The following is a 14,801-nucleotide window of genomic DNA, read 5'->3' as shown; positions in this document are numbered from 1 at the left end:
CTCAAGGGGCCGCTACAGCTATGTCACAACCACCGCAGGGCCAACCAGCTCCGCCGCAGCCCGTCCCGCCCGCGCACCACGCCCCGCCAGCCCACGCCTCATCGCAACCGGCACAACAGCGGCAGCCGGCGTTCCAGGGGCAGGGACAGCGTGCGCAGCAGCTTGGGCAGCCCGGCCAACAACCACCGCCGCCCGCACAGGCGCAGCAGCAGCAACAGGCGGCCTTCCGACCACTCAACGTCCGGGGTACGCTTGTTCTCGCTCAACTCGCTCGCGGAACGATGGCTGACCTCCTTGCACTGTTGCAGATGCGCTTCATTACCTGGATCGGGTCAAGCAGCAGTTTGCGAACGAATACGAGGGTCAGTCTGGCCGCCGTCCTCACATACCCCGCGCTCTGCTCGGCGAGCATGCGATGGGCGTCTTCTGGCCTGCTAGCTGACTTGCTGTATCCTGTGCTGCAGTCTACGATCAGTTCTTGACGTGCGTGGTCATCCAGCGTTTCCAGACACGCAAACTAGCTGACACCGCGCTTCTTCCGGCCGAGCAGGATCATGAAGGACTTCAAGACGCAGAAGTTCGTTCTTCGGTCGCATCGTCTTCCACCGTTGGCTAACCCCAGTCTCTCGCAGCATCGACACACCCGGCGTCATCGACCGCGTCTCCACCCTCTTCCGCGACCATCCCTCGCTCATCCAGGGCTTCAACACCTTCCTCCCTCCCGGCTACCGCATCGAATGCCATGTCACGCCCTCGGCAGACTCGGGCGCACCCGGCAGCGCAGCCGGCAACACCAACACCATCACCGTCACGACACCGATGGGCGTCACAACTCGGACGCAGAACGTCTCTGCCTCGACTCCGCTTTCGAGCGGTCCTCCGCCATCTCAGCAACCCGCAGCCAGCACTTCGGCAGTGCCTCAGACCTCTCAGGCGCCCGCGACGTCGAAGCCTGCCGGTTCAAACCTGCCGCAGGCCCGCCTTCCTCCTCTCCCGCCCGGCCAGACTGCCCAAGCCGCCCGCGCAATTTCTCCTCCCGCACCAATCCCTCCCTTTGGCGGCAATCGCACGACTTGGAACGCTCCGACATCGGCTCAGCAGCAACAGGCGAAGGCCGGGCAGAAGGTTGGCGCTGTCGCAGGACCTTCGAGCGGATCGTTTGTTGCGCAACAGTCCGCGGCACCAACCAGGCTCGGCCCTGCGGCGCAGGCGCCGAAGCCGGTCGCGGGGTACGCTGCGCACGATGTCAAGCCGAACGTTGCGAGCGAACATGCGGTCCCGCCAGCCGTCCCTCAACAGCCACACCCACAGGCTGCGGCAGGGCCTGCTCCCGTCGCACCGCCTGCCGCTCCCGCTCAGCAGGCCGCGCAACCGCCAAGCGGTCCGCCGCAGGTCATGGAGTTCAACCACGCGATCAACTACGTCAACAAGATCAAGAACCGCTTCGCTAAGGAGCCTGAGACGTACAAGACGTTTCTCGAGATCTTGCAGACGTACCAGAAGGACCAGCGGCCGATTCAGGAGGTGAGCAACTCGCCCGCTCAGCCAGGATCTGCGGACTGACACTCGCTCGCAACAGGTCTATGCCCAGGTAACGATCCTGTTCTGCAAGGCGCCCGACCTGCTCGAAGAGTTCAAGGCGTTCTTGCCAGATACGAGCGCGCCCGAGAACGCAGCCGGAGCCTCGCCGGCGGGACCAGCTGGGAAGAAGAAGGACGTAGGTGGAAAGACAGGTGCGGCGATGGGAGGAAAGGCAGGTGCTGCTGCGCCCGCGCCGGGCGAGAAAAAGAAGCGAGCGGCGCCCGGGACGAGCGAGAAGGCCAAGGCGAAGCGGGCGAAGATGGCGCACCTCCAGCAGCAACAGCAGCAACAGGCCGCCAGCATCGAGTCGCCGCCTCTCGGTCACGGTCCCAGCGTTCCAGTCGCGAAGGCGCAACAACAGCACCACGCCGACCTCGCAGCTCAGCACTCGCCCGTTTCGCCGTATGGTCCTCCGCCTCCACCCGCGCAGCCTCATGCGCACCCGTACGGCGCGCCTCCGCCTGGCTTCCCTGGCGCACCGCGGATGCAGTCGGCCTACGACGCTTATCTCGCTCAGCACCAGAATCCGCCGCTCGTCCAGCCCGAAGAGTTCACCTTCTTCGAGCGCGTCAAGAAGCACATCGACGACCGCGAGGCGTACACCGAGTTCCTCAAGCTCTTGAACCTATACACGCAGGAGATCATCGACCTCAAGACGCTGCTCAGCAAGAGCCTCCTCTTCATCGGGAACGATGATACGCTCGTCGCGCAGTTCAAGGATCTGGTCGGTTGGGATCCGGTCAAGGACGGACGCGTCGACGGCGAGGACTGGATCATCGACAACGAGCCAGTGCTCGAGCGGCCGCGCGTTGAGCTGCATCTCCTCAAGAGCTTCGGGCCGAGCTACCGCAAGCTGCCCGACTCGGTGCGTGACGAGCCGTCTCTTCGACGCATGCCGAGCTGACCGCCACGCTCACCCAGGAAATTGATCTCGCTTGCTCCGGCCGAGGACCGCTCGAGTGGTCTGTCCTGAACGACGAATGGGTTGCCTTCGCGACCTGGGCGTCCGAGGGTTCCGGCGCGCATCGCAAGAACCCGTACGAGGAGGCGCTCTACAACTCGGAGCAAGAGCGGCATTGGTACTCGTTCCACCTCGAGTCGATGGCTCGAACCGTCTCGCACTTCGAGACGATCGCCGCCCGCCTCGCGCTCATGTCGAGCGACGAGCGAGCGAACTTCAAGCTGGGCGGCGAGGAAGGCGGGTTGGGCGGCACGGCGCCGAGCGTGTACGAGCGGATCGTGCGGAAGATTTACGGCAAGGACCACGGCTGGGAGATCTTGCAGGCACTCGAGGACAACCCGGCCGTCGCGGTTCCGATCGTCTTGGCGAGGTTGAAGCAGAAGGACGAGGAGTGGAAGCGCGCCGAGCGGGAGTGGAACAAGGTCTGGCGAGAAGTGGTGCGTCTCGCTGACGCTCTTGTTGATCTCGTCACCCGCTAACTCTCCTCGGCCGCAACAGGACGCGAAGAACTTCTACCGCGCCCTCGACCACCAGGGCATTCCGTTCAAGGCCATCGACAAGAAGACTACCACCACGTCTAAGTCCCTCACGACCGAGATCGAGACGCTTCGACGAGACAAGCAGCAGAAGCGATTCGACATTCCCAGCCACCAACCTCCTCGACACCCCTCGCAGCCGACCGGCGCAATCACCTACCCGACGGACTCGATCTCGCCTTCTCTTCCTCTTCCCCTCCGACCGCTGCACCAGTTCGAGATGCACATGAGCGACCGGAGCGTTTTGTTCGACGTCCTCAAGCTCACCTTCTCGTACCTCGACCGCGAGCAATCGGGCTTCTCGACGCCCGAACGAGCGCGACTCGAAGCCTTCCTCCGCCTGTTCGTCCCCTTGCTTTGGGGCATCTCGATCGGCGAGATGGAGGCGAACCTCGGACAGTCTCAGCACGACGATGCCGATGTCGACGAGGACGAGGCGGAGACTGAAGCAGGAGACGCGACAACCGAGACCGAGGGCGAGACAGGTGCCGAGGGAAGCGAGGCGGGTTCGTCAAGTGCAGGGAGCGGCAGGAAGGGCTCGTCGATGCGGCGAGGGGGAGCTGCCGACCTGCGGAAACGGCTGCTCAGGCACGCGGCTGCAACTGCCGGTCGAAGCGTGCCGTCCGGCGCGAACGGCAAGTCGGCTTCTCGGCAGGGCTCGCCTGCGTCGGACGAGAGCGAGCTGGGCAGGCTCGCAGACGCGACGTGGATTCAGCTCGTCGAGACGAGGGAGAACGGCGAACCTGTGTCGCCGCCCAGTCCCGATGAGGTACTTGACCCTCGGCGGTACAACTTCTTCGCCAACTCGACCTTCTACTGCCTCGTCCGCGTCCTTCACGTGCGTAGCTTGTGAACGTCTCAGCGAGCGTCCGAATTGACGTTCCCTCTGTTTCGCAGGCGATGTACCACCGATTGCTCGCCTTCAAGCAGCTTGCTGCTGACCTCGCCTCCGCTCACCGCGACAAGCGCCTAAACCCCATCGGCGTCGACCTCGGCCTCTCCGCTCCCGTTCCCGTCGTCGACACAGGCGACAACCCTCCGGAGCACTACTACGAGCACATGCTCGAGCTCGCGGAGAAGCTCTTCGACGGAGAGATCGACCAGCAGACGTATGAGGAGCAGCTGAGGTACATGGCTGGCGTACGCGCGTACCCGCTCTTTACGCTCGACAAGCTCATCTCGACCGCGATCAAGCACGTGAGTCGCCCGCCCGCCCTTCTTTCAGTCTCTCCTTCTTGCTCACCGCGTGCTGCAGATCCACACGATCAACTCGGAGAACCGGTGCCAGGACATCGTGACGCTGCTCGAGAAGGACCGCGCGCGGCAGACGACGACGCCTCGGCAGCAGATCGCCTATCGCATGGAGGTCGAGCAGGTCCTCGAGACCGACGAGCACATCTACCGTATCGAATGGGTGCGTCCCGCCTAGCTGTCCTTCTCCCGGATCAGCGCTGACCTGGACGTCGCGCAGATTCCCGCGTCGCAAGTACTGACGATCCAGCTGCTCGGCAAGGAGGATTTGACGATGGACGACGCGTACGAGTCCGAGGCCAAGATGCACCAGAGCTGGCTCGCTTCGTTCGCGCTCATGTCGCCGAGCGAGGGGATCGGCGCGCAGGTCAAAGCGCCTTTGCTCAAGCGGTGCGTTCCCTCCCATCTCGCGTGTTGCCTTCGGTTTGACTCATGCTTACTCGCTCGTGACGCAGGAATCGCGTGCTGTCGGCGAACGAGGACCCTCAAGAGTTTGACTTGCTGCCAGGACTCGAGGCCAAGGTCTCCGAGTCAGGGTACAAGCTGTTCTTCGTGGCGAACACCGAGTGTGTCTCGTGACTCCTCCATCCTCCATCTCGGATCTCCGAGCAACGAGTCTTGGGCCGCGAGGAAAAGCTAACCTTGGCTTTCTCTCCCGCGCGCGCAGGGACTTTTTGCGACGACGACGACCGCCACCCGGTGACGACGAGCAGGACGAGCATGGCTCGCTGTCGACGCGGCGGAGCGAGCGGTTCAACCGGTGGCTGGAGGAGCAGCTTCACCCCGAGTCGGCGGCGCGAGAGGAGGAGGCCAAGGAAGGACGAAGGCCGGAGGCTCCGTCGGCAGGCGCGGGCGCGGCTCTGGCGGCTACGGACGGTTCAGCTTCCGCTGGTGCTGGCGCTGGCGCTGTCGAGGCGGGTGAGGATGTGCAGATGGCGGACGAGCAGTAACTTAGCGGGGCGTGTGTATGCCGGCAGCTCGCACAGTAACGCAGACGATCTCTTGTTGTTCCGCTTGCTGAGCAAGGCGAGATCGCGTTCCGAGACCTGCCACTTGGAGCAAGAGCTGGCGCTGCAGATCGTTTCTCGCGCGGGGAGATGGAAAGGCGATGCGGCTTGTTCTGCGGTGCTCTTCGTCGTCGTTCGCTCACGTCGTTGCGCTCAGACGCTTCATTACTGGACACACCACCACAACACAACAGAGCAGCGTCACTCACCCCTCGAGCGCGACCATGGCGGCCGCTGCCCTCCCGCCGACGTCGCTGCCCAGAGAACCCGACGCTCTCCCGCTCGACAGCGTGCCCACGCCTCGCCTCGCACGCCAAGGTCCCGCGACGGCAGCGCCAGCAGCGAGCGCACTCGTCGACAGCGACGTCCTGAATGCCTGGAGGTGCTGGTGGATGGAGTACTCGCTGGGCCACTTTGAAGAGACCGCGACTCCTCCGGCAACTCTTCAGCAACTCCTCGACAATCCCGGCGCGAACTTGAAGGCGGGAGAACCGTCGTATGCGGGCAACTACTCGGGTGGGCCAGAGACGGCGGAACAAGGTGCGCTCGTCTTCGCACCACAACCCTCCGAACCAGGTTGACCTCTCGGCTTCTGCCGCATCTCGTACTGCCTCACAGCCCTCGAGTTCTACGCCCGGCACAAGTACATCCCTCCGCCCTACTCGCCAGACGAGCGGAAACGAGTCCAACTCGTCCACAAGTTCCACCTCGATGGTACGCTGATGTCGTCCTCGCTCGCTCCGACTATTCTCGTATTGAGTTCTTCCGCCTCTTCTCGCAGGTTCAACGCCTCTCGTCGCCGTATCCGAGCTATGCGAACTAGTCCGCACCTTCTTCGGCCCCGACATCACGGTCCTCGCAACCAGCTTGACAGCGTCAAGAACTTGCCTCATCGGCATCTCGCAGTCTCCGCTGGATGACCTCGACTGGCAGACTTCGCTCGAGGAGATCGAGTCGACATGGTGCTTGTGTCGACACGGGATTTTCGCGGGCGAGGACGACGCCTTTGTCGTCCTCGACACGGCGAAAGACTGGCGGGTCGGCAATATGTGCGCTCGCTTCCTCTACCTTTGCGCCGCTCGAACCCGCTGACGACCTATGTGCAGTCCTCTCTACTCCGAGTCGGGCAAGCTGCACTTTTACGCCGGCGTCCGAATCAGCCTCCCCTTGGACGCTCTCGACGACGACACAAGCGGACCTTCTCGACAAATCCCCATCGGCACTCTCTGCGCCGTCAGCCACAAAGCCCAGCGCGAAGTCACGCAGCCTCAGCTTACGGCACTCAAGACGCTGGCGCGGCGGATCGAGCGCGAAATCCTCGTTGAGAACGAGGCGAGGCTGCGACGACGAGGACAAGAGCAGGCTGCGTTCGTCTCCGAGTTCTTGCAACTCACGCTCGGTGGTTCGGCGAGTCCGTCAAAGGCCTCGCCTGGGATGGAGGCGGTCTTGAGCGCGAACCCGAACGACCCTCCTGCGCCATCCAGCCCGACTAGCGCAGCATTCATGCACGCCGCCCAGCGCCTATGCGACTTGACAGGCGTCTCGAGCGCCGCTATCGTCGACACGCGCTCCTCGACCGCCTCGCCGCAGAATTCGGCAGGATGGTGTCCCGATTCCTTCGGCAGCGCACGAAGACCGCGGATCGTCTACCGCGCCGAGACGCCTGAGGGATCGACGTATGAGATCGAGGAGGGAGTCGCGCCGCTTGCGGTGTTGGGACAGGCGGGCGTGCCGAAGGAGCAGCTTGAGAAGGCGGAGGTGTTGAGCAAGGAGGATCTGAGGAATTTTGACAATTCTGTGAGGCGGCTCAGAATCGTGCGTTTATCTCCTCATATTGCTGCGAGGACTCTGGACTCACTCGCTCACACGCAGAGTCAACACGGTGCCGATGCTCTACCCGACAAGATCCTCTCGCACCTCGTCGTCGGCAAGGCCGACTCGACTCGCTTAATCCCCATCTTCGACCACAACCAAGCCCTCGCCCTCCTCATCCTTGTCTCCCTTCCCGACCCGTTCCTCGAGCTCGGCGATGGCGACCGCACCTTCGCCAAAAACATCGGCTGGGTGTGCCTGTCCGCCCTCATTCGCGACCAGAGCAGCGAGAGCGACAGGACAAAGCTGGCTTTCGTCTCGAGCATCTCGCACGCCTTGCGACTTCCGCTCCACGGACTCGCCGGTCAGCTCGAGTTGATGCGCGGCGCAGGCGCAGGCGTCGACGAGTACCTCCGCGTCGCAGACGTCTGCATGGACTCGCTCCGCAGCCTGCTCGATGACTCGGTCGACTTCTACAACCTCAATGACCAGCCGACGACGCAGGCGACTTCGAGCTCGTCGAGCGAGATTGTCGACCTCGCCGAACTCTTGCAGGACGTCACGGCGCGGTCGCTCACTCGTGCTGTCCAGCTCGCGCAGCAAGAAGGCGAGGATGCGCCCGGTACGAAGGACGTCCGCGTCGTCGTCGACATTGCTGCCCGCCAGAACGGCTGGCTCGCACGATCGAGGCCGAGCGACCTCGGTCGCATCTTTGGCAACGTCATCGAGAACGCCTGGTCTTACACCGATGCGGGCCAAGTCACGGTCTCGCTTCAATTGGCGGACGGAACTTTGACGAGTCGACCGGGCGAACAGCTGGTCAAGGTCAGCATTGCGGATACCGGCCGAGGAATGAGCGAGGCATTCCTTCGCAGCGGCAAGCTCTTCCAGCCTTTCCGACGAGCCGACGCATACGTACCCGGCATTGGTCTGGGTCTCCCGCTCTCGAGTCTGCTCGTCGCCCAGCATGGTGGCCAGATCCACGTCACGAGCGTGCCGGCCAAGGGTGAGTCTCATGCCGTCATCTTCCAAACGAGAAGTTCGCTCTGACCGCTAACTCACAGGCACGACGGTCGACATCCTCCTCCCCATGCTCTTCGTCGCCTCTCGCCCAGTACCTGCCATCCGCCGCACGCTCTCCGACGAAATCATGACGGCCAGCAAAGCCTTCTCGTCTTCCGGATCCGCCAAGTCGGACTGTCCCAGCTGTCGCTCCTCCCGCTCCTCCAGCCCGCCATCGAGTCGCCCGACAACGCCGGACGAGTCGCCCGCTCGGCATGACGAGCCCTCCAAGCAGAAAGACTCGTCGAAGCACAATTCGGTCACCTTTGGCGAAGCCGCTGCGCCTGCGACGCGAAACCGCCCGCTCCGAGTGCTCGGGTGCGAGGACAACGCGATCGCCCGCAATTTGCTTGCTGCCCTTGTCAAGCAGAAGGTGCGCTCGCGCTCTCCTCCTCAAATACAGCTGTACTGACTTGTGCTGGAGCAGGGATACGAGTTTCGCGCCGCTGCAGACGGACAGCAAGGCGTCTCGATCTTCCGCGACGACTTGTACCGCCCAGACGTCACGGTCATGGTGCGTCGGCAGCTCCTCTGATAGTCGTGCTTTTCTAATCGGCTCCCGCATGCAGGACATTGGCATGCCTGTCATGGACGGACTGGAAGCTGCGACGGTCATGCGCGAAGTCGAGCAGGCGAACGGCTGGCCTCGTCATCGCATCGTGCGTTTCGCTCCTCATTTCGTCTTTGCTTTGCTTGCTGACTTCCCTTGCTCGAGCAGATCGCTCTCACCGGCCTCTCGAATGAGCAAGACCGCGTCAAGGCGATGAGCAACGGCGGACCCATCGACGAGTGGCTGCTCAAAGGGGGCGACAGCCTCCGCGTCCTCACCGCCGAGCTGGCTCGCATGCAGGCTCAGGTCAACGACGGCGACGCTACGACGTGCATCTGCACCCCAAGCCGTCTCTCTTCCTCCCCCGAACCTCTTTCGGCATGAACATATCATATCGCGATACCCACTCCATCGCTTCTCTTCGCTGTACACACGTCACATAGATACTCCTTTTGGGTCCCTCGTCGTATTACGTGCGCTGTCCTTCCCGTTGTTGTCTTTAGCATTCACGTCCATCGCATGTTCTCCTTCGGTTCAGTCGTCTTCTGGGTATTTCCTTTATTGTCGCCACCACCATCCTCTATACACGCAAGGATCTCTCGGTTATACACGCCGGTCGCAACATGTCATACAGCAGTCGTTCTACCTCTCCCCGAAGCAAAGCGAGGAGCAGAGGTTGATGCGGAATGGCGAAGGCTAGCTCCTTCTCTCGCTTTCACCGAGCAGGCTTCAAGGCAAGGTGTCGTCTAATGCTGCTGAGCGGATACAATCCAACGAGGCTACGTCGCGGCCGCTCAGTAGTCGTCGCCGCGGGTCACGACCTCCTTGCAGGTTGGTCGCAGGATGATGGTGTGCTCCTGCGGATAGCGAGAACGTCAGCATCGTCAAAGCGAGCGATAGATTAGGGACGGCAAGGAAAAGCGACGCACGAACTGCGCAGTTTGGCACCCTCCCTTCGCCATGTCTACCAAGGGCGGGTAGTCCTGCACGATCCCCTTATTCACCAACTCGTTCAGCTGTACCAAATGACTCGTCAGCGTTGTTCTCGTCTCTTCTTGGCGAGACAGAAGACGGGAGCGCACCGCGACAGTGTAGTTCTTCTGGCCGATCCGGTCGAGGTAGCGCTTGCACCAAGGCAGCGTACCGAATTGTCGCTCAATAACGCTCAAGAGCTTCTTGGACGAGTCGAAACTGCAGGAGGTAGTCGACTCAGCAGACGAAGAGACGGATTGGAGAGGTACGAACGGACGTTAAGGGTGCACGAGCTTCGGGAATCCTGGCGTAATGTGAGCAGGCACCCTGCAATCAACGAGAGTGATGCATGAGTCACTCGCGCAGGAAGTGGAGAGGGAAGCCAGACGCACCTTGTGCTCGACGTAGCCATTCCCCGTACTGCCGAACGTCTCAATCGCAAAGTACTCTCCCTCCTCCATCTTCTGGTCCGCCTCGTCGTTCTCTTCCCGATCGTCGCCTTGTGGTGCGCAGATCGGGACGCTCTTGCCGCCGTGGATGATGTAGGGCGCGATCGAGTGGCCGGTGAGGTTGCGGATTGACTTGACTGGCAGCGACGAGCGGGAGACCGTGAGCTCGCATACTTCCGAGTGTAGCGGAGAAAGCGCACGCACCCTGCTTCGTCTCGCCGTCGACCTCGACCTCGTACGACTCCATCACCTCCTGAATCGCCCGCCCGATGTCGCCCATCCGCACATCAATACCCGCTTCCTGCGAGCCGAAAAAGACCGTCAGCAAAGGATTAATGCGAGACTCGGAGACTCGCGACGCACCCGCACGCCCGTCTCGGTCGCATCCTTGACCGCCTCCAACAGCCGGTCGTACGTCGGCTCCCAGTTCAACGTGAATGCCGAGTCGACGATGCGGCCGTTGACGTGGACGCCAAAGTCGACCTTGAGGACGTCCTCGGCTTGCAGGACTGCGAGAAAGAAACGGTCAACACCTTTGAGAACGAGGAAATGGAGGAGGGCGGACGCACCGATCGTGTCTCCCGCATTCGGCGTGTAATGCGCCGCACATTCGTTCCTGCTCACCCCTGTCGGGAACCCAATACCCGCTTGCATCCCATTCTCCTCGACCAACGCCCTCGTTCCATTCTCGATCATTTCCGCAATCTCAGTCATCGTCATCCCAGGCTTGATGTGGTTCCGCGCGTACTTGCGTACTTGGCGGTGCACTTCGGCTGCTCGACGAATGGAGTTGTAGTTGAAGGCAGAGTCGGAGGGTTCGTCCAGCAGGAGTCGCTCTTTGTGCCGCATCTCTTCCGACGTCGTTCGGTAGGCATTGCTGCGAGATGAGGATTTCAATACGAGGCTGTTCTGACGGAGAGGGCGGTGCACGCACTCGTTCAAGTAGGGGTGCGTCTCTCCAACCGGGTACGCATTGCTCTTGAAGAACCGCGAGACGGGCACAGTCGGCGGCTCCGTCTGCACGGCCTTCGTCTTCTTCTTGCCCTTTGACTTCTTCTTCTTCTCTGCCAGTCGCAACAAGCGAGAGTCAGTTGGGATGGTCGGGACGAGAGGGCGAGCCAAGGAGGGAGACTCGCTCTTCTTCTTCTCTGCGGAAGGGAGACGGTTCGTTCAGCTTGTGTGGCTAGGTAGAAGGGAACGAGCGCACCTGTAGCCTCAGCATCTTCCTCAGCGCCATCCTCGCCCTCGTCGTCCTCCTCATCTTCCTCCGCACCGCCCTCCTCCGGCTTCACCTCAGAAACAGCAGGAGCAGCGCCATTCATCTCCTTCAGCGTGAGCTTCGCAACATCCTCGTCGGGCACAGCAGGAGGAGCAGCAGCAGTCATTTTTGAGCGAGTCGTCGGATCACAACCCTCTTCCTTCGGCAGCGAGCACGAGTGGGGCGGACGTCGTCCAAGCTTACTGACGGGCTCACTCTCGAGCACGACGAGCGCAGCGTAGAATGGATGCCAGTCCGCGGTTGCACACGAACGTAGCCTACAGGGTCCCTCTGTCTTCTCAAACCGCACGCCCTTACTTCTTCTCCTTCTTGGCCTGCTGCTGGGCAAGAACCTGCGAGCGCGACAAGCGGATCAGTCTGAGCACGCAGAGGGGACGGAGAGCAGCTGGACGCACGCGCTTGACGATCTTGGCCTCCTCGACAAGGAACGCGCGGACGATGCGGTCGCGAACGCAGTTGGCGCAGCGCGAGCCACCGTACGCACGCTGGACGGTCTTCTCCCGCTTCGAGATCTGGGCGTACTGGCGGGGGCGGAGAGCAGGGACCTGTAGCGCAGCCGGATGGTCAGCGAGCAGACGGAAAGAGAGGACGGAATGGGACGAACACCGGGGAGGGCGATGTGGCAGTCACCGCACTTGGGGGCGGCTGCGGCCTTCTTGACCGTGAGGTAGCGGAGCTTGCCACCTGCAGAACGCACGAACGAACCATACAGTCAGCCTTGCCGTCTCCTTCACCCACCTCAATCGGGTGCTCCACTTCGTCCGCACGACCCGAACCACCCTGCGCACGCCTGACACCCGTTTCTGCCGCTTCGAACGCCCATGGATCCGTCCGTGCCGCGTCCTCCGCTCCCAGCTGACGAGACGAGCGGATCTGCTCCGCCTGAGCCGAGTCTCAGCTCGTCCCGCCAGCACCGCCAGTGCGCCCGTCCGCAACGTCTGGGCGGCCGCCTGCGTGCTCGTCCGATCCTCCTGTACCGATCCCATCCCTGCCAAACCAGCGCATGCACCCAAAGAGCCCGAGTGCTCGACAATCGCGCGCGAGAGAGGAGGGTGCGAATGTACCGGGGGTCTTGACGATGCGCTTGCCGTTCGACTTGGTCGAGTACGACTTGCGGGTGCGGAGGGTGACGCGCTGAACCATGGCTGAGCGCTGCGAGTGGTCGAGTGGGTTGGCGAGTCGAGGTGGGTGTCGAGGTCGAGGTGAGCGGGTAGACGAGGGGTCACAGAGGGTGCACGCGCGGTCGGGGCGAGTTCGGACAGTCGCGAGAAGGGTTCAGAGGCGGGTTTGCGCGTTCAGATGGGCAGGAAAGGGCGGTACGGGGGTCGTACGGCGACGAGGCGAGGGTCGCAGAGGTTTTAGTGGACGGGCGGGCGGCGACGACGGCGGCGGGAGAGGGTGAGCAGGGTGTGCGAGTGCGTTGTCAGCTGCTGCCTGTCTCTATCGTCCACCAGCTCCACTCACTTGGCGAGTCGAGGGCTGCACACAGAGGCGAACCGACGACAGCGCTTCCTCGCCTCGACCACCTCACCCGCTCACTCGCTCTCACCCTCGCAGGCTGTTACTGGAGCGCTTCACTGCACTGCTGGACTCTGTTGCTACATGCGAGGACGCCTGTCCAGCTGCCACACTCGCAGACTCGCTCGGTGGACGACCAGGGTCACGTCTCTCCACCAGGTACCACCTCGGCTCCTGCTGGCTGCTCAATGGCGGACGCAGGTAGACGCCGGTGGCAGCCGCATGCGTCGGCAGGCGTATTATTTCTCGCGTGAGGACACACGGTTTTCCCCTTCAACCCCTGCTCGCCTCCTCTTGGCCTTTCATGCCCTGGCGGGACGGCGCTCGGAGGTTTAGAGGGCTTCGCGGCAGCTCGACCCGCTACTCGCTCGACGAAGACGGACGGAGGCGCACGCCAGGCCCCCAGACGCGCGCTGTGTGCGTTGTTTCGACCTCGTCCTCCTCAAGCTAGTTTCCTGCGAACCTGCCTCGATCTCCTATTCTTCGACGCTCCTATCCCCAGAAGATCTGTCAGCGCTCCTTTCGACGACCCCTAATTAAGCCGACGCCCAGGCCGAATCGTGGAACCCGACTCGCACACGCGTCGCTCGCGAGGAATGCGGAATTGTTTGGCCTCTCGCCGTCGCTCTTCTTCCTCTGCTTCATTCGCCATGCAGTCCCTCTTCATCTTGGGTGCGTACGACCCTCGTTCACCCTCAGAACGCGTCGACTGACCCTCCTCTCCCTTCCCGCCCAGTCCTCCTCGCCCTCGCGAGCAGCACGTTCGCCTCGACTCCCTACAACTCTGCCGCCTCCCGCATCCTCCAGCGCTCTCCCTCGTATGCCGGCTCTCCACCATCCCAGAATGACGGACTCGTCGCGCGTCAAGCGGCAGTGGAGGACGACACGGCCGTGAGGGCGAAATACCAACAGTTCCTGTTGTTGGCGGTCGACTCGCAGAAGCCGGACAGCACGGGGTGCGCGTCGCAGTGCAGACAGATCGTAGGGTCCATGGACGTATGTTCACTTTCTTAGAACGTCGAGCGTGAGGGGAGCGAGCGGCGACGGAATTGACGGTATCCCCGACCACCACAGAACTGCCGGCAGAACTCGACGTCGTACGAAGCCTACAACCGATGCTCGTGTGGAACCGACGTACTCGTTCAAGCGAGCAACTGCTCAGGCTGCCTCGGGACGAATTGGAATTCGGCGGAGCTAGGTGAGCACAAAGATTCCTTGTGTACCTCTCACTTCAATCTGACGAACCCCTGAACTGCGCAGCATACACCACTCTGTGCCAGGAGATGTACAACGGGACGTTCGCTTCGGACAACGTGACAGCTTCGGCAGCGGTCCGGTTGAGCGGGTCGACGAGCGTGCGAGCGACGCCCCTCTCGCTTGCAGCGGTAGCAGGCTCGGCGGCGCTCCTCTTACTAGGTGGTCTGACGCTGCTCGGCGCGGCCTAGCAGGGACGCGATTGTTTTGCTTTCTCTTCGCAGTGTGTTACTTTGTCGGTTGGAGGCATGCAGGGTTGTAAGCTTGTCGTAACTCGGAATAGACACTCGTGCCCTCCGTCTTCCGCTCGAGAGAATTCGGCGCTGCTCCTTGCCGGACTGCGAGTTGACGAGGTTGGCTTCTCGAGGAGGGAAAGGTCAACGGGGGTTGTTCTTCTCCACGTCCGCTCGCTCGCTCGGTTGGGCGGCTTGCGCTACTGCTACGCTCGCCAGGTGCGCTTACCATCCCCTCGCTTGCCTCGTGTCACCGCACGCAACGGGACGGTGCCGACTTCCTCCTCCTCGAAGTGACATCGTCTCTGGCGAAGTTCGGACGCAAGTGGCTGCCAA

General features: G+C 62.4%; 5 protein-coding genes across 5 annotated transcripts; 3 read left to right on the top strand and 2 right to left on the bottom strand.

Annotated features, from left to right (window-relative positions):
* Positions 1-20: 20 nt before the first annotated feature.
* Positions 21-5,279, top strand: RHTO_00472 (paired amphipathic helix protein Sin3a; the record flags this gene model as incomplete). Its single annotated transcript, XM_016414156.1, has 13 exons — positions 21-246; positions 309-362; positions 465-483; positions 551-577; positions 633-1,524; positions 1,580-2,446; positions 2,503-2,979; positions 3,041-3,916; positions 3,976-4,275; positions 4,334-4,492; positions 4,550-4,719; positions 4,785-4,895; positions 4,997-5,279. 13 exons carry the CDS (start codon positions 21-23, stop codon positions 5,277-5,279), a joined length of 4,461 nt encoding a protein of 1,486 aa, XP_016277163.1.
* A 281-nt stretch (positions 5,280-5,560) lies between these two features.
* Positions 5,561-9,144, top strand: RHTO_00471 (sensor histidine kinase/response regulator; the record flags this gene model as incomplete). Its single annotated transcript, XM_016414155.1, has 9 exons — positions 5,561-5,876; positions 5,955-6,050; positions 6,118-6,385; positions 6,443-7,151; positions 7,209-8,154; positions 8,213-8,583; positions 8,638-8,724; positions 8,780-8,869; positions 8,929-9,144. The coding sequence occupies 9 exons, from the start codon at positions 5,561-5,563 to the stop codon at positions 9,142-9,144; spliced, it is 3,099 nt and encodes a 1,032-aa protein (XP_016277162.1).
* Positions 9,145-9,554: 410 nt separating this feature from the next.
* Positions 9,555-11,566, bottom strand: RHTO_00470 (methionyl aminopeptidase; the record flags this gene model as incomplete). Its single annotated transcript, XM_016414154.1, has 10 exons — positions 9,555-9,617; positions 9,690-9,776; positions 9,843-9,951; positions 10,010-10,059; positions 10,125-10,318; positions 10,386-10,482; positions 10,545-10,690; positions 10,751-11,058; positions 11,116-11,245; positions 11,389-11,566. 10 exons carry the CDS (start codon positions 11,564-11,566, stop codon positions 9,555-9,557), a joined length of 1,362 nt encoding a protein of 453 aa, XP_016277161.1.
* A 187-nt stretch (positions 11,567-11,753) lies between these two features.
* RHTO_00469 (60S ribosomal protein l34) lies at positions 11,754-12,603 on the bottom strand (the record flags this gene model as incomplete). Its single annotated transcript, XM_016414153.1, has 4 exons — positions 11,754-11,792; positions 11,856-12,005; positions 12,065-12,144; positions 12,525-12,603. The coding sequence occupies 4 exons, from the start codon at positions 12,601-12,603 to the stop codon at positions 11,754-11,756; spliced, it is 348 nt and encodes a 115-aa protein (XP_016277160.1).
* Positions 12,604-13,628: 1,025 nt separating this feature from the next.
* On the top strand, positions 13,629-14,423 carry RHTO_00468 (uncharacterized protein; the record flags this gene model as incomplete). Its single annotated transcript, XM_016414152.1, has 4 exons — positions 13,629-13,650; positions 13,715-13,974; positions 14,065-14,176; positions 14,239-14,423. 4 exons carry the CDS (start codon positions 13,629-13,631, stop codon positions 14,421-14,423), a joined length of 579 nt encoding a protein of 192 aa, XP_016277159.1.
* Between the last annotated feature and the right edge of the window lie 378 nt (positions 14,424-14,801).

This window comes from Rhodotorula toruloides (assembly GCF_000320785.1).
Source record: "Rhodotorula toruloides NP11 unplaced genomic scaffold Scaffold1, whole genome shotgun sequence".
NCBI classification, from domain to species: domain Eukaryota; kingdom Fungi; phylum Basidiomycota; class Microbotryomycetes; order Sporidiobolales; family Sporidiobolaceae; genus Rhodotorula; species Rhodotorula toruloides.
The sequence above is the reverse complement of the archived record's forward strand: the minus strand, read 5'-3'. Positions and strand labels throughout refer to the sequence as shown.